Source organism: Oncorhynchus clarkii, chromosome 9 (genome assembly GCF_045791955.1).
Source record: "Oncorhynchus clarkii lewisi isolate Uvic-CL-2024 chromosome 9, UVic_Ocla_1.0, whole genome shotgun sequence".
NCBI lineage: Eukaryota > Metazoa > Chordata > Actinopteri > Salmoniformes > Salmonidae > Oncorhynchus > Oncorhynchus clarkii.
In genome coordinates, this window is record NC_092155.1 from 10,430,241 (window position 1) to 10,457,817 (window position 27,577).

Consider the following 27,577-nt stretch of genomic DNA (forward strand, 5'->3'; position numbering starts at 1 on the left):
TTTTAGGTTGTAGTTATTATAGTAATTATGACGTGTCGACTATTTCTCTCTATTCCATTTGTATTTCATAGACCTTTGACTATTGGATGTTCTAATAGGCACTTTAGTATTGCCAGCCTAATCTCAGGAGTTGCTAGGCTTGAAGTCATAAACAGAGCTGTGATCAAGCATTGCTAAGAGCTGCTGGCAAATGCAGTAGTGCTGTTTGAATGAATGCTTACGAGCCTGCTGCTGCCTACCACCGCTCAGTCAGACTGCTCTATCAAATATCAAATCATTGACGCAATTATAGTATAATAAACAGCCTTACGAGCCTGGTGCTGCCTACCACCGCTCAGTCAGACTGCTCTATCAAATATGAAATCATAGACGCAATTATAGTATAATTATCACAGAAATATGAGCCTTTAGTCGTTTATCTATTCTTTCAGTGAAATACGGAACCGATACGTATTTTATCTAACGGGTGGCATCCCTAAGTTTAATTATTGCTGTTACATTGCACAACCTTCAATGTTATGTCATAATTATGTACAATTCTGGAAAATCAGTTCACAGTTCGCAACGAGCCAGGCGTCCCAAACTGCTGCATATACCCTGACTCTGCTTGCACTGAACGCAAGAGAAGTGGCACAATATCCCTAGTTAATATTGCCTGCTAACATGAATTTCTTTTAACTAAATATCTATGTTTAATTAAATATACTTCCGTGTATTGATTTAAGATAGGCAAAATATGTTTATGGTTAGGTACATTCGTGCAACGATTGTGCTCTTTCCGCGAATGCGGCTTTGTTAAATCATCACCCGTTTGGCGAAGTTGAAGTAGGCTGTGATTCGATGATAAATTAACAGGAACCGCATTGATTACAGTCGTATGAAAAAGTTTGGGCTCCCCTGGCAATTTCCATGATTTCCATGAATGATTTCCAATAATTTGGTGTTTGGATCAGCAATTTCATTTAGATCTATCAAATAAGTGATGGACACAGTAATATTTCAGTAGTGAAATTAGGTTTATTGGATTAACAGAAAATGTGCAATATGCATCAAAACAAAATTAGACCGGTGCATAAATTTGGGCACCCCAATAGAAAAATCACATCAACATTTAGTAGAGCCTCCTTTTGCTAAAAAAACAGCCTGTAGACGCTTCCCATAGCCTCTAATGAGTGTCTGGATTCTGGATGAAGGCATTTTGGACCATTCCTCCTTACAAAACATTTCCAGTTCAGTTAGGTTTGATGGTTGCCGAGCATGGACAGCCCGCTTCAAATCATCCCACAGATTCTCAATGATATTCAGGTCTGGGGACTGGGATGGCCATTCCAGAACATTGTACTTGTTCCTCTGCATAAATGCCGGGGTAGATTTTGAGCAGTGTTTTGGGTCGTTGTCTTGTTGAAAAATCCAGCCCCGGCGTAACTTCAACTTTGTGACTGATTCTTCAACATTATTCCCAAGAATCTGCTGATATTGAGTGGAATCCATGCGACCCTCAACTTTAACAAGATTCCCAGTACCGGCACTGGCCACACAGCCCCACAGCATGATGGAACCCCCACCAAATTTGACTGTGGGTAGCAAGTGTTTTTCTTGGAACTCTGTGTTCTTTTGCCGCCGTGCATAACATCCCTTGTTATGACCAAATAACTCAATCTTTGTTTCATCAGTCCACAGCACCTTATTCCAAAATGAAGCTGGCTTGTCCAAATGTGCGTTTGCATTCCTCAAGCGACGCCACGTGTGTACAGAAAAGGCTTCTTCCGCATCCCTCTCCCATACAGCTTCTCCTTGTGCAAAGTGCGCTGAATTATTGAACGATGCAGTGACACCATCTGCAGCAAGATGATGTTGTAGGTCTTTGGAGGTGGTTTGTGGGCTGTTTGACTGTTCTCACCATCCTTCGCCTCTCCGATATTTTACTTGGCCTGCCACTTCTGGCCTTAACAAGAACTGTGCCTGTGGTCTTCCATTTCCTCACTATGTTCCTCACAGTGGACACTGACAGCTTAAATCTCCGCGATAGCTTTTTGTAGCCTTCCTCTAAACCATCATGTTGAACAATCTTTGTTTTCAGGTCATTTGAGAGTTGTTTTGAGGCCCCCATGTTGCCACTCTTCAGATGAGAGTCAAAGAGAACAACAACTTGCAATTGGCCACCTTAAATACCTTTTCTCATGATTTGATGCACTTGTCTATAAAGTTCCAGGCTTAATGAGCTCACCAAACCAATTGTGTGTTCCACTTAATCAGTGCTAAGTAGTTACAGGTATTCAAATCAACAGAATGACAAGGGTGCCCACATTTTTGCATAGCCTATTTTTCACATCTGATTTAATTTCATAGAACTTAATATTGCTACACTAAAAATCTTTGTCTGGACAAAACCCCAGTACTCAGCTTTTATTAGGAAACGAATGGCATGCCACTGTGATCATTTTCTGTGACGACAGAGTAAATTATTATGCAGCCTCAGAGGGGTGCCCAAACTTTTTCATACGACTGTATATGCAACGCAGGACAAGCTAGTTAACCTAGTAATATCATCAACCAGGTGTAGGTAACTAGTGATTATGTGAAGATTGTTTTTTATAAGATAAGTTTAATGCTAGCTAGCAACTTACCTTGGCTCCTTGCTGCACTCGCGTAACAGGTGGTCACCCCGCCACGCAGGTTCCTCGTGGATCGCAATGTAATCGGCCATAATCAGCGTCCAAAAAGGCTGATTACCGATTGTTATGAAAACTTGAAATCAACCCTACTTAATCGGCCCTAATTAATCAGCCCTAATTAATCGGCCCTAATTAATCAGCCATGCCGATTACTCGGTCGACCTCTAATATATACATCTCCAGATATCTCTCTTCCTCAGTAGCCAGATATCTCTCTTCCTCAGTAGCCAGATATCTCTCTTCTTCAGTAGCCAGATATCTCTCTTCTTCAGTAGCCAGATATCTCTCTTCTTCAGTAGCCAGATATCTCTCTTCCTCAGTAGCCAGATATCTCTCTTCTTCAGTAGCCAGATATCTCTCTTCCTAAGTAGCCAGATATCTCTCTTCTTCAGTAGCCAATTATCTCTCTTCCTCAGTATCCAGATATCTCTCTTCCTCAGTAGCCAGATATCTCTCTTCCTCAGTAGCCAGATATCTCTCTTCCTCAGTAGCCAGATATCTCTCTTCTTCAGTAGCCAGATATCTCTCTTCCTCAGTAGCCAGATATCTCTCTTCCTCAGTAGCCAGATATCTCTCTTCTTCAGTAGCCAGATATCTCTCTTCCTCAGTAGCAGATATCTTTCTTCTTCAGTAGCCAGATATCCTGCTCTTCTTCAATAGCCAGATCAGTTGGCAGATTTATTGCTCTTCTTCAGTAGCCAGATAACTCGCTCTTCTTCAATAGCCAGATGTCGCTCTCTTCTTCAGTAGCCAGATATCCTGCTCTTCATCAATAGCCAGATCAGTTGGCAGATTTATTGCTCTTCTTCAGTAGCCAGATAACTCGCTCTTCTTCAATAGCCAGATGTCGCTCTCTTCTTCAGTAGCCAGATATCCTGCTCTTCATCAATAGCCAGATCAGTTGGCAGATTTATTGCTCTTCTTCAGTTGACAGATATCTCTCTCTTCCTCAGTAGCCAGATATCTCTCTCTTCTTCAGTAGCCAGATATCTCTCTCTTCCTCAGTTGACAGATATCTCTCTCTTCCTCAGTTGACAGATATCTCTCTCTTCCTCAGTTGACAGATATCTCTCTCTTCTTCAGTAGCCAGATATCTCTCTCTTCCTCAGTTGACAGATATCTCTCTCTTCCTCAGTTGACAGATATCTCTCTCTTCCTCAGTTGACAGATATCTCTCTCTTCCTCAGTTGACAGATATCTCTCTCTTCCTCAGTTGACAGATATCTCTCTCTTCCTCAGTTGACAGATATCTCTCTCTTCCTCAGTTGACAGATATCTCTCTCTTCCTCAGTTGACAGATATCTCTCTCTTCCTCAGTTGACAGATATCTCTCTCTTCCTCAGTTGACAGATATCTCTCTCTTCCTCAGTTGACAGATATCTCTCTCTTCCTCAGTAGCCAGATATCTCTCTCTTCCTCAGTTGACAGATATCTCTCTCTTCCTCAGTAGCCAGATATCTCTCTCTTCCTCAGTTGACAGATATCTCTCTCTTCCTCAGTTGACAGATATCTCTCTCTTCCTCAGTTGACAGATATCTCTCTCTTCCTCAGTTGACAGATATCTCTCTCTTCCTCAGTTGACAGATATCTCTCTCTTCCTCAGTTGACAGATATCTCTCTCTTCCTCAGTAGCCAGATATCTCTCTCTTCCTCAGTTGACAGATATCTCTCTCTTCCTCAGTTGACAGATATCTCTCTCTTCCTCAGTTGACAGATATCTCTCTCTTCCTCAGTTGACAGATATCTCTCTCTTCCTCAGTTGACAGATATCTCTCTCTTCCTCAGTTGACAGATTTGTAAATTATTTTTGTTAATGTATTGCTTAGTGTTTGTTTCACAACTGTAGTTTAACAGATCACATTCTAAGTACAGTATATCTCTAAATCCAGTATAGGCCAGTTTCCCAGACACAGATTTAGTCTAAAAAGCTCAATTTAAAAACCCTACATCTAAAAATAGCTCTTTTTTCCTAATTCCTTTCTCTATTAACTTCTTCAATCATTCCAGACCTAATCTGGGCTCCTTTAACAGTCCTGGGAAAAAAACTAATCTTGGATCCATTGTTAGTCCTGTTTGTTCTATACGGTCTGGGAACTTCCAGAATCTCTTTCCATAATTCCGGAACCATTCCCAAGGGTTCCTGGTTCTGACTCTGAGGGACATTTTCAGGGAAGGGACAATCATCCTGGCGCGCACACACACACACAACCATCCTGAGAGAAATCCAAAATGAACGTTTTTAGGAACTACTGTGTTTACTTTAAAAATGGCTTTCAATTATATTGGACATTAACATAATTATTCCCAAAGTGTTGCGACTTCTGTCCTTGCCAGGTCCCACATTCTTCCTCCGTCAGGGTTCTTCTTCCTCTGACATATTCCCAGAATTCTGTGTTTTAGTGTGTTTTCACCACCGGTCGGCATTCTCTCTCCTGAGAGGAGAACGTTTGCAAGTTATTCCGGGAGGTTATTCTGAAGTTATTAATAGCAGAAATAATAATGGGCTATTCATGAGCGGGAACCTCCCGGGAACTCAGTGGTGTTTGTTCCAGGCTCCTACCTAGCGTGCACGTGAAACACTGTGCACGTGAAACACATAGGCCGGCTGGGCAGGGCTTTATATATATAGTCTACTACACTCCAGGGATTATTATGATTGTCATTATTATTATTATTATTATTATTATTATGATGATGATTATTATTATTATAATCAATATCATTATGATTATTATTATGAATATTATGATGATGATTATTATTATTAATATTATAATCATTATTATTATGATCATTATTATTATCATTATCATCATCATTATAATCATTATTATTATGATCCGTATTATCATTATTATTATGATCATTATCGTTATTATTATTATGATCATTATTATTATTATCATTATCGTCATCAGTATTATCATTATTATTATCATTATTATTATGATCCTTATTATTATTATCATTATTATTATGATCATTATTATTATCATCATTATCATTATTATTATCATTATTATTATGATCCTTATTATTATTATCATTATTATTATTATCATTATTATTATTATCATTATTATTATCATCATTATTATCATTATTATTATTATTATTATCATCATATTATTATTATTATCATTCTTATTATTATTATTATTGTTATTATCATTATTATTAATATAATCATTGTTATTATTATAATTATTATTAATATAATCATTATTATTATTATTATGATGATTATAATCATTATTATTATTTTCATTATTATTAATATAATCATTATTATTATGATTATTCATTTTATTATTTGTATGATTATTATTATTATCATGATTATTATCTGTACTATTATTGTGCTTATGATGATGATGATGATGATGATGATGATTATTATTTTTAGGGAATATTTGTGGGAGCAGCAGGATAACTGGGCCTACGTTTGAAAGCTCTGAATGATTTACTTTTTACTCCTGTGTGTCTGACTTGTTTTTCTAGGTGTTCAGTATATTGTTTGTGCATACTGTCTGTGTGCATTATAATAATAATAATTATAATATACACTCTCCCTCACCAGTGTGTGTTATCTCTCTCTGTCTCTCTGTCTCTCTGTTTCTCTGTCTCTCTCTCTATCTCTCTGTCTCTCTGTCTCTCTGTTTCTCTGTCTCTCTCTCTGTCTCTCTGTTTCTCTGTCTCTCTCTCTCTGTCTCTCTGTTTCTCTGTCTCTCTCTCTCTCTCTCTCTCTCTCCAGACGCAGTACACCTGTGATCAGGCCTCATTCCTGGCATCTGACCAGGCTGTCATCATCAGAGAACTGTACCAGTTCTACCCCTCTCCCCGCTCTCCCTGCCGACACCCTCCCCCCTCCTCCCCCCCCTGCCCCCCCCTCTGCCATGCAGCTCCACCCTGGGCCCTACACACTACCCTGGCACTCGACAGCAGACACCAGGTATCACCCAGACAGACATGTACACACACACATCTGTACATACTGAGTACAACAGGTGTCTACTGTAGCTGTATGCAGACAGACATTCATTAAGCAGAAATGTGTCCTATTAAACAGTCAGACGCTATAATCCTTTAAACAGCTATTACTGGACAGGATTGTGTTGTTGTGGGTGCACGTGCCTATCTGTGCTGTGTGTATAAGGGTGTTTGGGTACACACAGTCCTGTGGGAGTGTATTGTTGGGTAGGCCAGACCAGGGGAATTTTGTTCTGTGACGCGTTTCCAAAGATTAACACACACACACAGACAGACGGACAGACAGACAGACAGACAGACAGACGATCGATTCACACATTCCTCTCTGACTGATCATTGACTTAAAGGACCTCCAAAGACTTCTGTCTATTCCCTTGGTCCAAAGTAGTGCACTATATAGGGAATAACGTGCTTCCCTCACGGCACCCTATTCCCTACATAGTGCACTACTTTTGCTGAAAATACCCTAATGGCACACAGCCTATTCCGAACAACAGCAGGGATACTTTTCAGACAGACGTTGATTCAGACATTACTCACTGGCTGATTATCCAGACTATCAAAATGGCTGATCACATTACTGAGCCTGACCCAGGCAAACTGTCCTGAGCTGTCCTGGGCTGTCCTGAGCGCTGTCCTGAGCGCTGTCCTGAGCTGTACTGGGCTGTCCTGAGCTGTCCTGAGCTGTCCTGGGCTGTCCTGAGCTGTCCTGGGCTGTCCTGAGCGCTGTCCTGAGCGCTGTCCTGAGCTGTACTGGGCTGTCCTGAGCTGTCCTGAGCTGTCCTGGGCTGTCCTGGGCTGGGCTGAGCTGTCCTGAGCTGTACTGGGCTGTGAACACACACACACACACACACACACACACACACACACACACACACACACACACACACACACACACTCATACACAGCGGTTCCTCTTTGATAACTATCAATGGTGTAATTCACTACAATTACCCCTAATTGTTTTAACAGGCTTAGATAGGCCAGTGTTTATGTTTCTTCCCCCCCCCCCCCCCCACACGCACACAGCTAATGCTAACACACACACACACACACACAGCTAATGCTTTTAACTGGCATAATAGATAGGCTGGAGCTTACATAAAGCTGTAGTCGCTTGGTGCTGCAATTCCAAAAGTTGTTCAGGCCTGTCCTTGCCCTTCTTACCCCCCCCCCCCCCACACACACACACACACACACACACACACACACACACACACACATACACACTGCAACAGCTGATCAGACACATTCTCTTGGCATAACAGGACACGGTGACTCCCAGAACATGTGGACAAAGAGAGGAAGACTGTTAATAAATGGAATGCCCGTGTGTGTCTTCCTTTCGTACTTTCTGACAAAAGTTCCAGAACGCCATCTTATGTAGACTATATTATTGACTTTCTCACAGACTCCTCTTAGGTGATGGCATTAAGTGTGTGTGTGTGTGTGTGTGTGTGTGTGTGTGTTGTGACTATCTAGGGAAAGGGGGATACCTAGTGCAACTGAATGCATCTTCCACATTTAACCCGACCCCTCAGAGAGGTGCGGAGGGCTGCTTTAATCAACGTCCACATCATCGGTGTCCGAGGAGAAGTTGTGGTTTGGGGGTTAACTGCCTTGCTCAAGGGCAGAACGACAGATTTGTTCACCTTGCCAGCTCGGGGATTTGAACCAGCAACCTTTCGGTTACTTAACCGCTAAGCTACCTACCTCCCCTAAACTGAGCTGTGAGCATTTTTTTGCGTGTTTCTGTTTATGTGTCTGTGTGCGTATGCGTGTGTCTGTGTGTCTGTGTGTGTGTGTGTGTCTGCGTGTGTGTGTGTCTGTGTGTGTGCAGTGCAGTGCGGCTGTTTGTGTGTCTGTGTGTGTATGCGTGTGTCTGTGTGTGTGTGTGTCTGTGTCTGTTTGTGTGTATGCGTGTGTCTGTGTGTGTGTGTGTGTGTCTGTGTCTGTGTGTGTGTGTGTACAGTGCGGCTGTTTGTGTGTCCACTCTGATTCAGATTTGGTATTCCTGTCATGTTCCTCATCATTCCCTGATGGAGTGTTCATGAGGGAGGGGATGTCATTTCCCCTGGTTACCACCTAATTTCCTGTCTCTCTCTACCGCGACGCAGCAGAAATCCCTGACTGCTTAAAGAGGCTACCATTCAAATCTTCTCTTCCTTCTTTTCCTACCTTAAAATGTTTCAAACCATGTGTGGAATACAGTAAAGCAGACAAACCATGTGTGGAATACAGTAAGGCAGACAAACCATGTGTGGAATACAGTAAAGCAGACAAACCATGTGTGGAATACAGTAAGGCAGACAAACCATGTGTGGAATACAGTAAGGCAGATTAACTGTGTGTGGAATACAGTAAGGCAGATTAACCATGTGTGGAATACAGTAAGGCAGATTAACCATGTGTGGAATACAGTAAGGCAGATTAACCATGTGTGGAATACAGTAAAGCAGATTAACCATGTGTGGAATACAGTAAGGCAGACAAATCATGTGTGGAATACAGTAAAGCAGATTAACCATGTGTGGAATACAGTAAGGCAGATTAACCATGTGTGGAATACAGTAAGGCAGACCAACCATGTGTGGAATACAGTAAAGCAGATTAACCATGTGTGGAATACAGTAAGGCAGACAAACCATGTGTGGAATACAGTAAAGCAGATTAACCATGTGTGGAATACAGTAAGGCAGACCAACCATGTGTGGAATACAGTAAGGCAGATAAAACTCACTGGAAGATTTAGTGCAACTAGGATTCTATTTCAAAGAGACCAGGTTTAGAGAGTAACATTCCTCCCTCTCTACCCCTCCCTCTCCCCCTCCCCTCCCTTGCTCCCTCTTCCCCTCCCTCTATCTTGCTCCCTCTCCCCCTCTCTCCACCTCTCTCCCCCTCCCTCTCCCCCTCTCTCCACCTCTCTCTCCCCATCCCTCTACACAGTGATCTGTCTATCCAGTGGAATCAGCTCTCCAGACACTACTCCACAGACCACAGCAGTTCTTTAGGTTTGATTTGATTTGAACACAATCTAACCACACATGCGTTTACAATAATAGAGGATAATGTTTAACATCGGATTTATATTATGATCCTTGTTTTAGGTAGCATGGAGAGCCTGGAGCCTCCTAGCAGCCAAGTGTACTACGATTCTCAGAATTCACCAGTGGACCCTGCCATCTTCAACAACAAGAGGGACTACAATTCCCCTGTTGACCCCGGCATCTTCAACAACAAGAGAGACTACAATTCCCAGAATTCCACAGTGGACCCTGCCATCTTTAACAACAAGAGAGACTACGATTCTCAGAATTCCCCAGTGGACCCTGTCATCTTCAACAACAAGAGAGACTACGATTCCCAGAATTCCCCTGTCGACCCTGTCATCTTCAACAACAAGAGAGACTCTGCCTATAGTTCTTTTTCAGCTAGTTCTAATACGTCTGACTATACTGTCTCACTGAGGCCTGGTGAAGCCTGTTCCATGGACAATATCCTCCAGAGCCTGGGGCCAGGGGGGCCCACCAGCCAGGGGTATGCCTGCGGCGATGCACCGTCCCTGGGGAGGGAGTCAGGCGAGCCCCAAGATGAGACCAGGACCTCTGCCTTACTAAAGTCTGGGTCGCTGACCAGACCCAGAGTGAGGCGGCCAGAAGTGAAGGAAAGACCATCTTCATACTGTTATGAGGACGAGAGGAGGAAGGGAGAAGGGGAGATGGGTGGAGGAGAAGGGGAAAGGGAGGTTTCGAGTCCCCCCCAGCCACCGACCAGGAAGGACAGTTTCAGGGCCACCCGGGGTTGCTCCGGGGTCACAGATGTCAAAGTACAACGATGCATCCCTGACCCCGTCGGAATTCCCAGCCTCTCCCATTGCCATGCCGAAGACGATGGCGACGATCTTCTGAACATTCCGGGCGTTCCGGGCAACAACGGCTATCCTGCTACTAGTGAGACGTCAAAGACTGAGGGAAACAGAAATGGAAACAGGGTTGGGAATTTCAAAGGTGATTCCTTAGAGCAGTACTACACCCTCATCTCCAAGAAAAAAAGTTCCCGTAAGGACAGCAACTCATTGATCCAGAATAGCCACCCAGACCCCCTTTCCCCCCTCCTCCCTGCTCCAGAGATAAGCTCCACTTCTCCCATCTCAAGCCCCGGCCCTCCTGACACCTCCATAGATCCAGAACCCTTAGGGGAGCCCAGCCACCTCCTCCCCCAGAACAAGCACTCCTCATTAGGTCTCTACAGACACAGCGCCCCTGAGAAACTCTTGTCCCAGCTGCGTCTCCTAGAGTTCTCCAGCGACCCCTCAGACCCTTCATATCGTAGCTCCGCCTCCCCCTCCAGCTCCCAGTGGTCTCATTCCCCCTTTCACCCCACCAGAGAGAACCTATCTGAGGATCTAGGTAGTTACAACGCCCCTGTCCAACTCCAGCAGAACCAGGGGAAATGGGGAGAGGGTGCTGGAGGAGGAGGGAGTCGCTGCTCTTCTCCAGGATTGGTGAACATCGATGGGGTTAGAGAGGCAAGGGAGATGGGATTGGGGGTAGGGGGGGCTGCTGCTACTCTCCTCTCTCCCATCCAGCTCCAACACCCCTGGGCTAGGTCATTGAGTGTACCAGGGTCAGAGAAGCCTTCTGGAGGCTGTAACCAGGGAGGAGTGAGCTCTGAGCGGGTACGGAAGACAGACTTTGGGCCTCTCAGTGCTGCAGCAAGTGTGGATAGCCTACTTGAGGAGAATCTGAGAGGAGAAGGAAGAGAAGAAAGAAGAGGAGAAAGAGAGGATGATGATGATGGAGAGGTGCTGATGAAGAAACCCAGGAGTCACCGTTCGTCCCGGTCACGCCGCCGCAGCGAACGCTTCGCCACGAACCTCCGAAATGAGATCCAGCGCAAGAAAGCTCAGCTGTCGAAAAGCAAAGGCCCAGGAGGTTTGCTCTACGGCGGGGAGACGGTCGAGGAAGAAGAAGGTCCTGACCTGGAGGACCTCCAGAGGGAAGAGGCTGACGATCTCAAGGAAAGGTGCTCCCAGGAAAGGTGCTCCCAGGAAAGGTGCTCCCAGGAAAGGTGCTCCGAAGGCAGGTACACCTCGTCTGATGACAGCCGATCAGCTCCAGCCCCTGGAAGTCTATTGGCCTCTACTTCCACACCCCAGCTCTACCAGCTGTCCCCAACCCCAGTTTCAGCTCTGCAACCCCTCAGGGATGAAGATCCTGAACCACCAGAGGACCAAGACCAAGCGTCAGACCCATCCAGGACCACCCAGAGGTTGGTTCCAGCCATGCCCAGCTGCGATGTGGGAACCCAGGTGGTGGAGGAGCAAGATCCAGCTGGTATGGCTCGTCGATGGAGGTGGACGCCCGAACACCATCTCCAACTGGAAATGGACACCGACCGTCAGGGCGAGAGGGTTACAGGGGCCCTGGGGTTATCAGGACGAGGAAGAGCAACCTCCTCCTCTTCCTCCACCACCACTCGTTCTTCTCGTACGGAGGAGTGTGATGTTCTTCCTTTCGCGGATCGTTGTAAGTTCTTTGAGGAGACCAGTAGGAGTATGTCTGTGTGGAATCTACCAGGCCTGACGAGTCGAAGACAGAGGCCAGATAGACACGGGAGGCAGCCTCATCCATCCACGCTGGAGAACCAGGGAGGGGGCTACGGACAGGGAAAAGCCCAGCGGAGGTACTCGTACCAGGGGGGAATCCAGAAGGAAAGTCCCCTATCGATTACAACCATGGAGACCCGGAGGGGGAGAGAAAAGGAGAGGGAGAGAGAGAAGGAGGGGGAGAGAGCGAAAGAGAGGGAGAGAGAGAAGGAGAGGGAGAGAGAGAAGGAGGGGGAGAGAGCGAAAGAGAGGGAGAGAGAGAAGGAGAGGGAGAGAGCGAAAGAGAGGGAGAGAGAGAAGGAGAGGGAGAGAGAAAAGGAGAGGGAGAGAGAAAAGGAGAGGGAGAGAGAAAAGGAGAGGGAGTGGGAAAGAGCGAAGAAAAGGGAGGACAGAGCAAGAGAGAGGGAGATGGCGCTTGAAAGGGAGAGAGAGCGGGAGAGAGAGGAGCAGAGACTATGCGAAGAGAAGGCTAGACTGAGAGAGAGGGAGAGAGAAAGAGAGAAGGAGATTGAGCTGGCGAGGGAATGTGAGAGGGAGATAGAGAGACAAGGAGAGAGGGAGAGAGAGTCACTCAGTACAGCTCGGGACCTCTACAACACTCGGACTCAGCCCCAGGCATACCAGAAGAACCAGACCCACTCCTGCCCCCATCTCCAAGCCCAGATAGAGGCCCCTCATTCAGCCTTCCACCCTGTCAACACCCCTCTCCTACAGGACAACCAGGCTCCACATCAGGGGTACCTACAATATGGCTACACACCAACAGAGGCAAGTATAGGCTACTGTTATAGAGAACATAGACAGTATCTTCTACAGTTTTTGAAGATGCCCAACACTATTAAATGGATCCAGATGTGAATGAGGATGTAATGTGTTGTAGATTGCTTAGCCTTGGCTGATACATGAGGATATGAAGACACACACACACTGGGGTTTTTATTTATTTTATCAACTGATTTCAGTCTTTGAGATGGGAACTGAATCTATAAGCCTTTTATTATTCATTATTAATCTGTCCCACAAATTGAGTTTTTCAGTAGATGTTAAGAAACCCTTTATAACATATCATCTCCTCTATAGTCTGGATGAAATAGCTGCTCTCCTCTATAGTCTGGATGAAATAGCTGCTCTCCTCTATAGTCTGGATGAAATAGCTGCTCTCCTCTATAGTTTGGATGAAATAGCTGCTCTCCTCCTCTATAGTCCTCTATAGTCCTCTAATAGCTGCTCTCCTCCTCTATAGTCTGGATGAAATAGCTGCTCTCCTCCTCTATAGTCTGGATGAAATAGCTGCTCTCCTCCTCTATAGTCTGGATGAAATAGCTGCTCTCCTCCTCTATAGTCTGGATGAAATAGCTGCTCTCCTCCTCTTTAGTCTGGATGAAATAGCTGCTCTCCTCTATAGTCTGGATGAAATAGCTGCTCTCCTCCTCTATAGTCTGGATGAAATAGCTGCTCTCCCCTATAGTCTGGATTAAATAGCTGCTCTCCTCTGTAGTCTGGATGAAATAGCTGCTCTCCTCTGTAGTCTGGATGAAATAGCTGCTCTCCTCCTCTATAGTCTGGATGAAATAGCTGCTTTCCTCCTCTTTAGTCTGGATGAAATAGCTGCTCTCCTCCTCTATAGTCTGGATGAAATAGCTGCTCTCCTCTGTAGTCTGGATTAAATAGCTGCTCTCCTCTATAGTCTGGATGAAGTAGCTGCTCTCCTCTTTAGTCTCGATGAAATAGCTGCTCTCCTCCTCTATAGTCTGGATGAAATAGCTGCTCTCCTCCTCTTTAGTCTGGATGAAATAGCTGCTCTCCTCTATAGTCTGGATGAAGTAGCTGCTCTCCTCTTTAGTCTGGATGAAATAGCTGCTCTCCTCTGTAGTCTGGATGAAATAGTTGCTCTCCTCCTCTATAGTCTGGATGAAATAGCTGCTCTCCTCTATAGTCTGGATGAAATAGCTGCTCTCCTCCTCTATAGTCTGGATGAAATAGCTGCTCTCCTCCTCTATAGTCTGGATGAAATAGCTGCTCTCCTCTATAGTCTGGATGAAGTAGCTGCTCTCCTCTGTAGTCTGGATGAAATAGCTGCTCTCCTCTTTAGTCTGGATGAAATTGCTGCTCTCCTCTGTAGTCTGGATGAAATAGCTGCTCTCCTCCTCTATAGTCTGGATGAAATAGCTGCTCTCCTCTGTAGTCTGGATTAAATAGCTGCTCTCCTCTATAGTCTGAATGAAATAGCTGCTCTCCTCTATAGTCTGGATGAAATAGCTGCTCTCCTCTATAGTCTGGATGAAGTAGCTGCTCTCCTCTTTAGTCTGGATGAAATAGCTGCTCTCCTCCTCTATAGTCTGGATGAAATAGCTGCTCTCCTCCTCTTTAGTCTGGATGAAATAGCTGCTCTCCTCTTTAGTCTGGATGAAATAGCTGCTCTCCTCTGTAGTCTGGATGAAATAGTTGCTCTCCTCCTCTATAGTCTGGATGAAATAGCTGCTCTCCTCTATAGTCTGGATGAAATAGCTGCTCTCCTCTTTTGTCTGGATGAAATAGTTGCTCTCCTCTATAGTCTGGATGAAATAGTTGCTCTCCTCTATAGTCTGGGTGAAATAGCTGCTCTCCTCTTTAGTCTGGATGAAATAGCTGCTCTCCTCTTTAGTCTGGATGAAGTAGCTGCTATCCTCTTTAGTCTGGATGAAATAGCTGCTCTCCTCTTTAGTCTGGATGAAATAGCTGCTCTCCTCTGTAGTCTGGATGAAATAGTTGCTCTCCTCCTCTTTTGGCCATAGAGCTCCTCCCCTGCTTTGTTCTAGATGTGTTCTATTGTGTCAAACCTTAAAGTAGACTTCTAATCATCACGTTTAGAGCTTTTCAAAGTGCTTAATGAGTGTGAATGAATGTGTTCCACAGGAGTATCCTGTCCCATCCCAGCCGTTACCGCGGGAACAAACACAACTCAACAGGAAGTTCAGCCTGACCGAGAGGTATGACACTTCCTGCCTGTCAGCTCTCTCTCTCTGTCTCTCTCTCTCTCTGTTTCTCCTCTCTGTCTCTCTTCTCTGTCTCTCTCTCGCTCTCTCTCGTTCTCTCTCTGTCTCTCTCTGTCTCTCTCGTTCTCTCTCTCGCTCTCTCACTCTCTCTCTGTCTCTTTCTGTTTCTCTCTTTCTCTTTCTTTCTGTCTCTCTCTTTCTCTCTTAATTTGATTTATTGGCATGACATAACAATATACATATTGCTAAAGCTTACTTTGGAGGTTTACAATATTAACATAATTAATAATAAGAATCAATATTATCGACAGGACAACAGTAACAACAATAACCAAAGGTCATAATAACCAAACATTGAACAATAACAATAAGCATAGAGGACACTGTCCCTCGTTTTATGGCAGGCAGCAATGTAGTGCTCTGTCAACCCACAGCTCTCTGCGTCCTCCCCCAACAGGACGGGTAGCCTATTCCCATCAGAGAGGTCTTCAATGTAGTGCGCTGTCAACCCACAGCTCTCTGTGTCCTCGCCCAACAGGACGGGTAGCCTATCCTCATCAGAGAGGTCTTCAATGTAGTGCGCTGCCAACCCACAGCTCTCTGTGTCCTCCCCCAACAGGACGGGTAGCCTATTCTCATCAGAGAGGTCTTTGAAACCTTGAATAAGTGTTTCAAATTTGGGAAAATGACACTCTCTAATTGTTTTATATTTTTGACATTTTGTCAGGAAATGCAGCTCCGTCTCAGGTTCTGCTGTTGTGCAGTGGTTGCACAGCCTTTCCTCTACAGGGAGCCAGGTTTTCCTGTGTCTACCCTTCTCAATGGCAAGGCTGTGCTCACTGAGCCTGTACTTTGTCAAGGTTTTTCTAAGGTTTTGATCAGTAACCATGGTCAAATCGTTAGCTACGGTGTACAGTCGATTTAGGGCCAGATAGCACTGCTTTGTGCTTGTGCTCTTGGTATAGCAGGGCTTGGTAGTGATATGAGAGGGGGTCACTGTATTTTAGATGTTTCCAAAATGGAATCACTCTTTTATGAGTTTTTATTATGAGTGGATATTGGCCTAATTCTGCCCTGCATACATTGTTTGTAGTTTTCCTCTGGACATGTAGGAGAATCTTACAGAACTCTGCATGCAGGGTTTCAATGGGGTGTTTGTCCCATTGTTTAAAATCTTGTTTCGCAAGTGGACCCCACACCTCACTGCCATAAAGTGAAATTGGTTCAATGACACATTCAATTCATTTTAGCCACATTTTAATAGGTATTTCAATTTGAATGTGTTTTTTAATGGCATAGAATGCCCTGCGTGCTTTCTCTTTCAGTTCATTCACTGCATCGTTAAGGTGTCCAGTTGAGCTTATTTTAAAACTGAAGTAATTGTAGTGTGTCCAGTCCAGTATAATATAACTTTGGTCTAAGATCTGGATTTTCTCTGGAAAATCATTATTTTAGTCTTTTTGGGGTTTACTGCCAGGGCCCTGGTCTGGCAATACTGCTCTAGCAGGTCCAGGCTCTGCTGTAGGCCATGTGCTGTGGTCAATAGCAGGCATAGCTCATCTGCAAAGGGCAGGCCATTTAACCTCTGAATTGTGGAGACTAACACCAGGGGCTGAGTATTCTTCTAGAATTGTGGCCAACTCGTTGATGTAAATATTGAAGAGTGCAGGGCTCAGATTGCAACCCTGGCGAAGGCCTCACCCCTGGTTAAAGAATTCTGTTATTTTCTTGACAATTTTTATGCTGCACGTATTGGCAGTATACATTGATTTAATTATGTCATATGTTTTACCCACTACGCCACTTTCAATAACTTTGTAGAACAGTCCTGTATACCAAATAGAATCAAATGCTTTTTGGAAGTCGATAAAGCAAGCGTATATTTTGGTATTATTTTGGTGGACATGTTTAGGGTGTATGATCAGTCGTGCAATGTTTTGGTATAAATCCTATTTGGCTTTTACTCAAGACATTGTGCTTATTAAGGAAGTTTAGAACTCTTACATTTATAATACTACAGAAAACCTTCCCCAGGTTACTGTTCACACAAATGCTTCTGGAATTGTTAGGGTCCAATGTGTTCTTAAAGATTGAGCCCTTGATTCCAGATGTCAGGGAAATAACCTACACTCAGGATCAAATTGAACAGTTTTAATATAGCCAATTGACATTTTGCGCTAGTGAGTTTGAGCATCTCATTTAGGATGCCATCAGGTCCACATGCTTTTTTATATTTGAGAGCCTGAAGTTTCTTATAGAGCTCCTGGTCAGTAATAGTTTAGTTTCTTATAGAGCTCCTGGTCAGTAATAGTTTAGTTTCTTATAGAGCTCCTGGTCAGTAATAGTTTAGTTTCTTATAGAGCTCCTGGTCAGTAATAGTTTAGTTTCTTATAGAGCTCCTGGTCAGTAATAGTTTAGTTTCTTATAGAGCTCCTGGTCAGTAATAGTTTAGTTTCTTATAGAGATCCTGGTCAGTAATAGTTTAGTTTCTTATAGAGCTCCTGGTCAGTAATAGTTTAGTTTCTTATAGAGATCCTGGTCAGTAATAGTTTAGTTTCTTATAGAGCTCCTGGTCAGTAATAGTTTAGTGTCTTATAGAGCTCCTGGTCAGTAATAGTTTAGTTTCTTATAGAGATCCTGGTCAGTAATAGTTTAGTGTCTTATAGAGCTCCTGGTCAGTAATAGTTTAGTTTCTTATAGAGCTCCTGGTCAGTAATAGTTTAGTTTCTTATAGAGCTCCTGGTCAGTAATAGTTTAGTTTCTTATAGAGCTCCTGGTCAGTAATAGTTTAGTTTCTTATAGAGCTCCTGGTCAGTAATAGTTTAGTTTCTTATAGAGCTCCTGGTCAGTAATAGTTTAGTTTCTTATAGAGGTCCTGGTCAGTAATAGTTTAGTTTCTTATAGAGATCCTGGTCAGTAATAGTTTAGTGTCTTATAGAGCTCCTGGTCAGTAATAGTTTAGTGTCTTATAGAGCCCCTGGTCAGTAATAGTTTAGTTTCTTATAGAGATCCTGGTCAGTAATAGTTTAGTGTCTTATAGAGCTCCTGGTCAGTAATAGTTTAGTTTCTTATAGAGATCCTGGTCAGTAATAGTTTAGTTTCTTATAGAGGTCCTGGTCAGTAATAGTTTAGTTTCTTATAGAGATCCTGGTCAGTAATAGTTTAGTGTCTTATAGAGCTTCTGGTCAGTAATAGTTTAGTGTCTTATAGAGCCCCTGGTCAGTAATAGTTTAGTTTCTTATAGAGATCCTGGTCAGTAATAGTTTAGTGTCTTATAGAGCTCCTGGTCAGTAATAGTTTAGTTTCTTATAGAGCTCCTGGTCAGTAATAGTTTAGTTTCTTATAGAGATCCTGGTCAGTAATAGTTTAGTTTCTTATAGAGGTCCTGGTCAGTAATAGTTTAGTTTCTTATAGAGCTCCTGGTCAGTAATAGTTTAGTTTCTTATAGAGCTCCTGGTCAGTAATAGTTTAGTTTCTTATAGAGGTCCTGGTCAGTAATAGTTTAGTTTCTTATAGAGATCCTGGTCAGTAATAGTTTAGTGTCTTATAGAGCTTCTGGTCAGTAATAGTTTAGTGTCTTATAGAGCCCCTGGTCAGTAATAGTTTAGTTTCTTATAGAGATCCTGGTCAGTAATAGTTTAGTGTCTTATAGAGCTCCTGGTCAGTAATAGTTTAGTTTCTTATAGAGCTCCTGGTCAGTAATAGTTTAGTTTCTTATAGAGATCCTGGTCAGTAATAGTTTAGTTTCTTATAGAGCTCCTGGTCAGTAATAGTTTAGTTTCTTATAGAGCTCCTGGTCAGTAATAGTTTAGTTTCTTATAGAGCTCCTGGTCAGTAATAGTTTAGTTTCTTATAGAGCTCCTGGTCAGTAATAGTTTAGTTTCTTATAGAGGTCCTGGTCAGTAATAGTTTAGTTTCTTATAGAGATCCTGGTCAGTAATAGTTTAGTGTCTTATAGAGCTCCTGGTCAGTAATAGTTTAGTGTCTTATAGAGCCCCTGGTCAGTAATAGTTTAGTTTCTTATAGAGATCCTGGTCAGTAATAGTTTAGTGTCTTATAGAGCTCCTGGTCAGTAATAGTTTAGTTTCTTATAGAGATCCTGGTCAGTAATAGTTTAGTTTCTTATAGAGGTCCTGGTCAGTAATAGTTTAGTTTCTTATAGAGCTCCTGGTCAGTAATAGTTTAGTTTCTTATAGAGCTCCTGGTCAGTAATAGTTTAGTTTCTTATAGAGGTCCTGGTCAGTAATAGTTTAGTTTCTTATAGAGATCCTGGTCAGTAATAGTTTAGTGTCTTATAGAGCTTCTGGTCAGTAATAGTTTAGTGTCTTATAGAGCCCCTGGTCAGTAATAGTTTAGTTTCTTATAGAGATCCTGGTCAGTAATAGTTTAGTGTCTTATAGAGCTCCTGGTCAGTAATAGTTTAGTTTCTTATAGAGCTCCTGGTCAGTAATAGTTTAGTTTCTTATAGAGATCCTGGTCAGTAATAGTTTAGTGTCTTATAGAGCTCCTGGTCAGTAATAGTTTAGTGTCTTATAGAGCTCCTGGTCAGTAATAGTTTAGTTTCTTATAGAGATCCTGGTCAGTAATAGTTTAGTTTCTTATAGAGCTCCTGGTCAGTAATAGTTTAGTGTCTTATAGAGCTCCTGGTCAGTAATAGTTTAGTTTCTTATAGAGATCCTGGTCAGTAATAGTTTAGTTTCTTATAGAGCTCCTGGTCAGTAATAGTTTAGTTTCTTATAGAGCTCCTGGTCAGTAATAGTTTAGTTTCTTATAGAGCTCCTGGTCAGTAATAGTTTAGTTTCTTATAGAGCTCCTGGTCAGTAATAGTTTAGTTTCTTATAGAGCTCCTGGTCAGTAATAGTTTAGTTTCTTATAGAGCTCCTGGTCAGTAATAGTTTAGTTTCTTATAGAGCTCCTAGTCAGTAATAGTTTAGTTTCTTATAGAGCTCCTGGTCAGTAATAGTTTAGTTTCTTATAGAGATCCTGGTCAGTAATAGTTTAGTTTCTTATAGAGCTCCTGGTCAGTAATAGTTTAGTTTCTTATAGAGCTCCTGGTCAGTAATAGTTTAGTTTCTTATAGAGCTCCTGGTCAGTAATTGTTTAGTTTCTTATAGAGCTCCTGGTCAGTAATAGTTTAGTGTCTTATAGAGCTCCTGGTCAGTAATAGTTTAGTTTCTTATAGAGCTCCTGGTCAGTAATTGTTTAGTTTCTTATAGAGCTCCTGGTCAGTAATAGTTTAGTTTCTGATAGAGCTCCTGGTCAGTAATAGTTTAGTTTCTTATAGACCTCCTGGTCAGTAATAGTTTAGTGTCTTATAGAGCTCCTGGTCAGTAATAGTTTAGTTTCTTATAGAGCTCCTGGTCAGTAATAGTTTAGTTTCTGATAGAGCTCCTGGTCAGTAATAGTTTAGTTTCTTATAGAGCTACTGGTCAGTAATAGTTTAGTGTCTTATAGAGCTCCTGGTCAGTAATAGTTTAGTGTCTTATAGAGCTCCTGGTCAGTAATAGTTTAGTTTCTTATAGAGATCCTGGTCAGTAATAGTTTAGTTTCTTATAGAGATCCTGGTCAGTAATAGTTTAGATTCTTATAGAGCTCCTGGTCAGTAATAGTTTAGTTTCTTATAGAGATCCTGGTCAGTAATAGTTTAGTTTCTTATAGAGCTCCTGGTCAGTAATAGTTTAGTGTCTTATAGAGCTCCTGGTCAGTAATAGTTTAGTGTCTTATAGAGCTCCTGGTCAGTAATTGTTTAGTTTCTTATAGAGCTCCTGGTCAGTAATAGTTTAGTTTCTTATAGAGCTCCTGGTCAGTAATTGTTTAGTTTCTTATAGAGCTCCTGGTCAGTAATAGGTCAGTTTCTTATAGAACTCCTGGTCAGTAATAGTTTAATAGTTTAGTGTTTCTTATAGAGCTCCTGGTCAGTAATAGTTTAGTTTCTTATAGAGCTCTTATAGTTTAGTTTCTTATAGAGCTCCTGGTCAGTAATAGTTTAGTTTCTTATAGAGCTCCTGGTCAGTAATAGTTTAGTTTCTTATAGAGCTCCTGGTCAGTAATAGTTTAGTTTCTTATAGAGCTCCTGGTCAGTAATAGTTTAGTTTCTTATAGAGCTCCTGGTCAGTAATAGTTTAGTTTCTTATAGAGCTCCTGGTCAGTAATAGTTTAGTTTCTTATAGTCCTTCAGTAATAGTTTAGTTTTATAGAGCTCCTGGTCAGTAATAGTTTAGTTTCTTATAGAGCTCCTGGTCAGTAATAGTTTAGTTTCTTATAGAGCTCCTGGTCAGTAATAGTTTAGTTTCTTATAGAGCTCCTGGTCAGTAATAGTTTAGTTTCTTATAGAGCTCCTGGTCAGTAATAGTTTAGTTTCTTATAGAGCTCCTGGTCAGTAATAGTTTAGTTTCTTATAGAGCTCCTGGTCAGTAATAGTTTAGTTTCTTATAGAGCTCCTGGTCAGTAATAGTTTAGTGTCTTATAGAGCTCCTGGTCAGTAATAGTTTAGTTTCTTATAGAGCTCCTGGTCAGTAATAGTTTAGTTTCTTATAGAGCTCCTGGTCAGTAATAGTTTAGTATCTTATAGAGCTCCTGGTCAGTAATAGTTTAGTTTCTTATAGAGCTCCTGGTCAGTAATAGTTTAGTTTCTTATAGAGCTCCTGGTCAGTAATAGTTTAGTTTCTTATAGAGCTCCTGGTCAGTAATAGTTTAGTTTCTGATAGAGCTCCTGGTCAGTAATAGTTTAGTTTCTTATAGAGCTCCTGGTCAGTAATAGTTTAGTTTCTTATAGAGCTCCTGGTCAGTAATAGTTTAGTTTCTGATAGAGCTCCTGGTCAGTAATAGTTTAGTTTCTTATAGAGCTCCTGGTCAGTAATAGTTTAGTTTCTTATAGAGCTCCTGGTCAGTAATAGTTTAGTTTCTTATAGAGCTCCTGGTCAGTAATAGTTTAGTTTCTTATAGAGTTCCTGGTCAGTAATAGTTTAGTTTCTTATAGAGCTCCTGATCAGTAATAGTTTAGTTTCTTATAGAGCTCCTGGTCAGTAATAGTTTAGTTTCTTATAGAGCTCCTGGTCAGTAATAGTTTAGTTTCTTATAGAGCTCCTGGTCAGTAATAGTTTAGTTTCTTATAGAGCTCCTGGTCAGTAATAGTTTAGTTTCTTATAGAGCTCCTGGTCAGTAATAGTTTAGTTTCTTATAGAGCTCCTGGTCAGTAATAGTTTAGTTTCTTATAGAGCTCCTGGTCAGTAATAGTTTAGTTTCTTATAGAGCTCCTGGTCAGTAATAGTTTAGTGTCTTATAGAGCTCCTGGTCAGTAATAGTTTAGTTTCTTATAGAGCTCCTGGTCAGTAATTGTTTAGTTTCTTATAGAGCTCCTGGTCAGTAATAGTTTAGTTTCTTATAGAGCTCCTGGTCAGTAATAGTTTAGTTTCTTATAGAGCTCCTGGTCAGTAATAGTTTAGTGTCTTATAGAGCTCCTGGTCAGTAATAGTTTAGTTTCTTATAGAGCTCCTGGTCAGTAATTGTTTAGTTTCTTATAGAGCTCCTGGTCAGTAATAGTTTAGTTTCTTATAGAGCTCCTGGTCAGTAATAGTTTAGTTTCTTATAGAGCTCCTGGTCAGTAATAGTTTAGTTTCTTATAGAGCTCCTGGTCAGTAATAGTTTAGTTTCTTATAGAGCTCCTGGTCAGTAATAGTTTAGTTTCTTATAGAGCTCCTGGTCAGTAATAGTTTAGTTTCTTATAGAGCTCCTGGTCAGTAATAGTTTAGTTTCTGATAGAGCTCCTGGTCAGTAATAGTTTAGTTTCTGATAGAGATCCTGGTCAGTAATAGTTTAGTTTCTTATAGAGCTCCTGGTCAGTAATAGTTTAGTTTCTTATAGAGCTCCTGGTCAGTAATAGTTTAGTGTCTTATAGAGCTCCTGGTCAGTAATAGTTTAGTGTCTTATAGAGCTCCTGGTCAGTAATAGTTTAGTTTCTTATAGAGATCCTGGTCAGTAATAGTTTAGTTTCTTATAGAGCTCCTGGTCAGTAATAGTTTAGTTTCTTATAGAGGTCCTGGTCAGTAATAGTTTAGTTTCTTATAGAGATCCTGGTCAGTAATAGTTTAGTGTCTTATAGAGCTCCTGGTCAGTAATAGTTTAGTGTCTTATAGAGCCCCTGGTCAGTAATAGTTTCGTTTCTTATAGAGATCCTGGTCAGTAATAGTTTAGTGTCTTATAGAGCTCCTGGTCAGTAATAGTTTAGTTTCTTATAGAGCTCCTGGTCAGTAATAGTTTAGTTTCTTATAGAGATCCTGGTCAGTAATAGTTTAGTGTCTTATAGAGCTCCTGGTCAGTAATAGTTTAGTGTCTTATAGAGCTCCTAGTCAGTAATAGTTTAGTTTCTTATAGAGATCCTGGTCAGTAATAGTTTAGTTTCTTATAGAGCTCCTGGTCAGTAATAGTTTAGTGTCTTATTGAGCTCCTGGTCAGTAATAGTTTAGTTTCTTATAGAGATCCTGGTCAGTAATAGTTTAGTTTCTTATAGAGCTCCTGGTCAGTAATAGTTTAGTTTCTTATAGAGCTCCTGGTCAGTAATAGTTTAGTTTCTTATAGAGTTCCTGGTCAGTAATAGTTTAGTTTCTTATAGAGCTCCTGGTCAGTAATAGTTTAGTTTCTTATAGAGCTCCTGGTCAGTAATAGTTTAGTTTCTTATAGAGCTCCTGGTCAGTAATAGTTTAGTTTCTTATAGAGCTCCTGGTCAGTAATAGTTTAGTTTCTTATAGAGCTCCTGGTCAGTAATAGTTTAGTTTCTTATAGAGCTCCTGGTCAGTAATAGTTTAGTTTCTTATAGAGCTCCTGGTCAGTAATAGTTTAGTTTCTTATAGAGCTCCTGGTCAGTAATAGTTTAGTTTCTTATAGAGCTCCTGGTCAGTAATAGTTTAGTGTCTTATAGAGCTCCTGGTCAGTAATAGTTTAGTTTCTTATAGAGCTCCTGGTCAGTAATTGTTTAGTTTCTTATAGAGCTCCTGGTCAGTAATAGTTTAGTTTCTTATAGAGCTCCTGGTCAGTAATAGTTTAGTTTCTTATAGAGCTCCTGGTCAGTAATAGTTTAGTGTCTTATAGAGCTCCTGGTCAGTAATAGTTTAGTTTCTTATAGAGCTCCTGGTCAGTAATTGTTTAGTTTCTTATAGAGCTCCTGGTCAGTAATAGTTTAGTTTCTTATAGAGCTCCTGGTCAGTAATAGTTTAGTTTCTTATAGAGCTCCTGGTCAGTAATAGTTTAGTTTCTTATAGAGCTCCTGGTCAGTAATAGTTTAGTTTCTTATAGAGCTCCTGGTCAGTAATAGTTTAGTTTCTTATAGAGCTCCTGGTCAGTAATAGTTTAGTTTCTTATAGAGCTCCTGGTCAGTAATAGTTTAGTTTCTTATAGAGATCCTGGTCAGTAATAGTTTAGTGTCTTATAGAGCTCCTGGTCAGTAATAGTTTAGTGTCTTATAGAGCTCCTGGTCAGTAATAGTTTAGTTTCTTATAGAGATCCTGGTCAGTAATAGTTTAGTTTCTTATAGAGCTCCTGGTCAGTAATAGTTTAGTGTCTTATAGAGCTCCTGGTCAGTAATAGTTTGGTTTCTTATAGAGATCCTGGTCAGTAATAGTTTAGTTTCTTATAGAGCTCCTGGTCAGTAATAGTTTAGTTTCTTATAGAGCTCCTGGTCAGTAATAGTTTAGTTTCTTATAGAGCTCCTGGTCAGCAATAGTTTAGTTTCTTATAGAGCTCCTGGTCAGTAATAGTTTAGTTTCTTATAGAGCTCCTGGTCAGTAATAGTTTAGTTTCTTATAGAGATCCTGGTCAGTAATAGTTTAGTTTCTTATAGAGCTCCTGGTCAGTAATAGTTTAGTTTCTTATAGAGCTCCTGGTCAGTAATAGTTTAGTTTCTTATAGAGCTCCTGGTCAGTAATAGTTTAGTTTCTTATAGAGATCCTGGTCAGTAATAGTTTAGTTTCTTATAGAGATCCTGGTCAGTAATAGTTTAGTTTCTTATAGAGCTCCTGGTCAGTAATAGTTTAGTTTCTTATAGAGCTCCTGGTCAGTAATAGTTTAGTTTCTTATAGAGCTCCTGGTCAGTAATAGTTTAGTTTCTTATAGAGATCCTGGTCAGTAATAGTTTAGTGTCTTATAGAGCTCCTGGTCAGTAATAGTTTAGTGTCTTATAGAGCTCCTGGTCAGTAATAGTTTAGTTTCTTATAGAGCTCCTGGTCAGTAATAGTTTAGTTTCTTATAGAGCTCCTGGTCAGTAATAGTTTAGTTTCTTATAGAGATCCTGGTCAGTAATAGTTTAGTTTCTTATAGAGCTCCTGGTCAGTAATAGTTTAGTTTCTTATAGAGCTCCTGGTCAGTAATAGTTTAGTTTCTTATAGAGCTCCTGGTCAGTAATAGTTTAGTTTCTTATAGAGCTCCTGGTCAGTAATAGTTTAGTTTCTTATAGAGCTCCTGGTCAGTAATAGTTTAGTTTCTTATAGAGCTCCTGGTCAGTAATAGTTTAGTTTCTTATAGAGCTCCTGGTCAGTAATAGTTTAGTTTCTTATAGAGCTCCTGGTCAGTAATAGTTTAGTTTCTTATAGAGATCCTGGTCAGTAATAGTTTAGTGTCTTATAGAGCTCCTGGTCAGTAATAGTTTAGTGTCTTATAGAGCTCCTGGTCAGTAATAGTTTAGTTTCTTATAGAGATCCTGGTCAGTAATAGTTTAGTTTCTTATAGAGCTCCTGGTCAGTAATAGTTTAGTGTCTTATAGAGCTCCTGGTCAGTAATAGTTTGGTTTCTTATAGAGATCCTGGTCAGTAATAGTTTAGTTTCTTATAGAGCTCCTGGTCAGTAATAGTTTAGTTTCTTATAGAGCTCCTGGTCAGTAATAGTTTAGTTTCTTATAGAGCTCCTGGTCAGCAATAGTTTAGTTTCTTATAGAGCTCCTGGTCAGTAATAGTTTAGTTTCTTATAGAGCTCCTGGTCAGTAATAGTTTAGTTTCTTATAGAGATCCTGGTCAGTAATAGTTTAGTTTCTTATAGAGCTCCTGGTCAGTAATAGTTTAGTTTCTTATAGAGCTCCTGGTCAGTAATAGTTTAGTTTCTTATAGAGCTCCTGGTCAGTAATAGTTTAGTTTCTTATAGAGATCCTGGTCAGTAATAGTTTAGTTTCTTATAGAGATCCTGGTCAGTAATAGTTTAGTTTCTTATAGAGCTCCTGGTCAGTAATAGTTTAGTTTCTTATAGAGCTCCTGGTCAGTAATAGTTTAGTTTCTTATAGAGCTCCTGGTCAGTAATAGTTTAGTTTCTTATAGAGATCCTGGTCAGTAATAGTTTAGTGTCTTATAGAGCTCCTGGTCAGTAATAGTTTAGTGTCTTATAGAGCTCCTGGTCAGTAATAGTTTAGTTTCTTATAGAGCTCCTGGTCAGTAATAGTTTAGTTTCTTATAGAGCTCCTGGTCAGTAATAGTTTAGTTTCTTATAGAGATCCTGGTCAGTAATAGTTTAGTTTCTTATAGAGCTCCTGGTCAGTAATAGTTTAGTTTCTTATAGAGCTCCTGGTCAGTAATAGTTTAGTTTCTTATAGAGCTCCTGGTCAGTAATAGTTTAGTTTCTTATAGAGATCCTGGTCAGTAATAGTTTAGTTTCTTATAGAGATCCTGGTCAGTAATAGTTTAGTTTCTTATAGAGCTCCTGGTCAGTAATAGTTTAGTTTCTTATAGAGCTCCTGGTCAGTAATAGTTTAGTTTCTTATAGAGCTCCTGGTCAGTAATAGTTTAGTTTCTTATAGAGATCCTGGTCAGTAATAGTTTAGTGTCTTATAGAGCTCCTGGTCAGTAATAGTTTAGTGTCTTATAGAGCTCCTGGTCAGTAATAGTTTAGTTTCTTATAGAGATCCTGGTCAGTAATAGTTTAGTGTCTTATAGAGCTCCTGGTCAGTAATAGTTTAGTTTCTTATAGAGCTCCTGGTCAGTAATAGTTTAGTTTCTTATAGAGATACTGGTCAGTAATAGTTTAGTGTCTTATAGAGCTCCTGGTCAGTAATAGTTTAGTGTCTTATAGAGCTCCTGGTCATTAATAGTTGAGTTTCTTATAGAGATCCTGGTCAGTAATAGTTTAGTTTCTTATAGAGCTCCTGGTCAGTAATAGTTTAGTGTCTTATAGAGCTCCTGGTCAGTAATAGTTTAGTTTCTTATAGAGATCCTGGTCAGTAATAGTTTAGTTTCTTATAGAGCTCCTGGTCAGTAATAGTTTAGTTTCTTATAGAGCTCCTGGTCAGTAATAGTTTAGTTTCTTATAGAGCTCCTGGTCAGTAATAGTTTAGTATCTTATAGAGCTCCTGGTCA

The 27,577-nt window shown here is 41.1% G+C and overlaps 1 protein-coding gene across 3 annotated transcripts in view; it reads left to right on the forward strand.

Moving 5' to 3' along the window:
- Positions 1-27,577, forward strand: part of LOC139415875 (protein Shroom4-like) — a 126,587-nt gene that overhangs the window by 68,089 nt on the left and 30,921 nt on the right. For 2 of the 3 annotated variants that reach the window (XM_071164007.1, XM_071164004.1), the window contains 4 exons: positions 6,430-6,627; positions 9,612-9,676; positions 9,773-13,041; positions 15,169-15,242. In XM_071164007.1, the coding sequence (XP_071020108.1) occupies positions 6,430-6,627; positions 9,612-9,676; positions 9,773-13,041; positions 15,169-15,242 (3,606 nt within the window). Of the gene's footprint in view, positions 1-6,429; positions 6,628-9,611; positions 9,677-9,772; positions 13,042-15,168; positions 15,243-27,577 lie in introns of those variants that run through there. The other variant, XM_071164005.1, reaches the window with a different exon arrangement.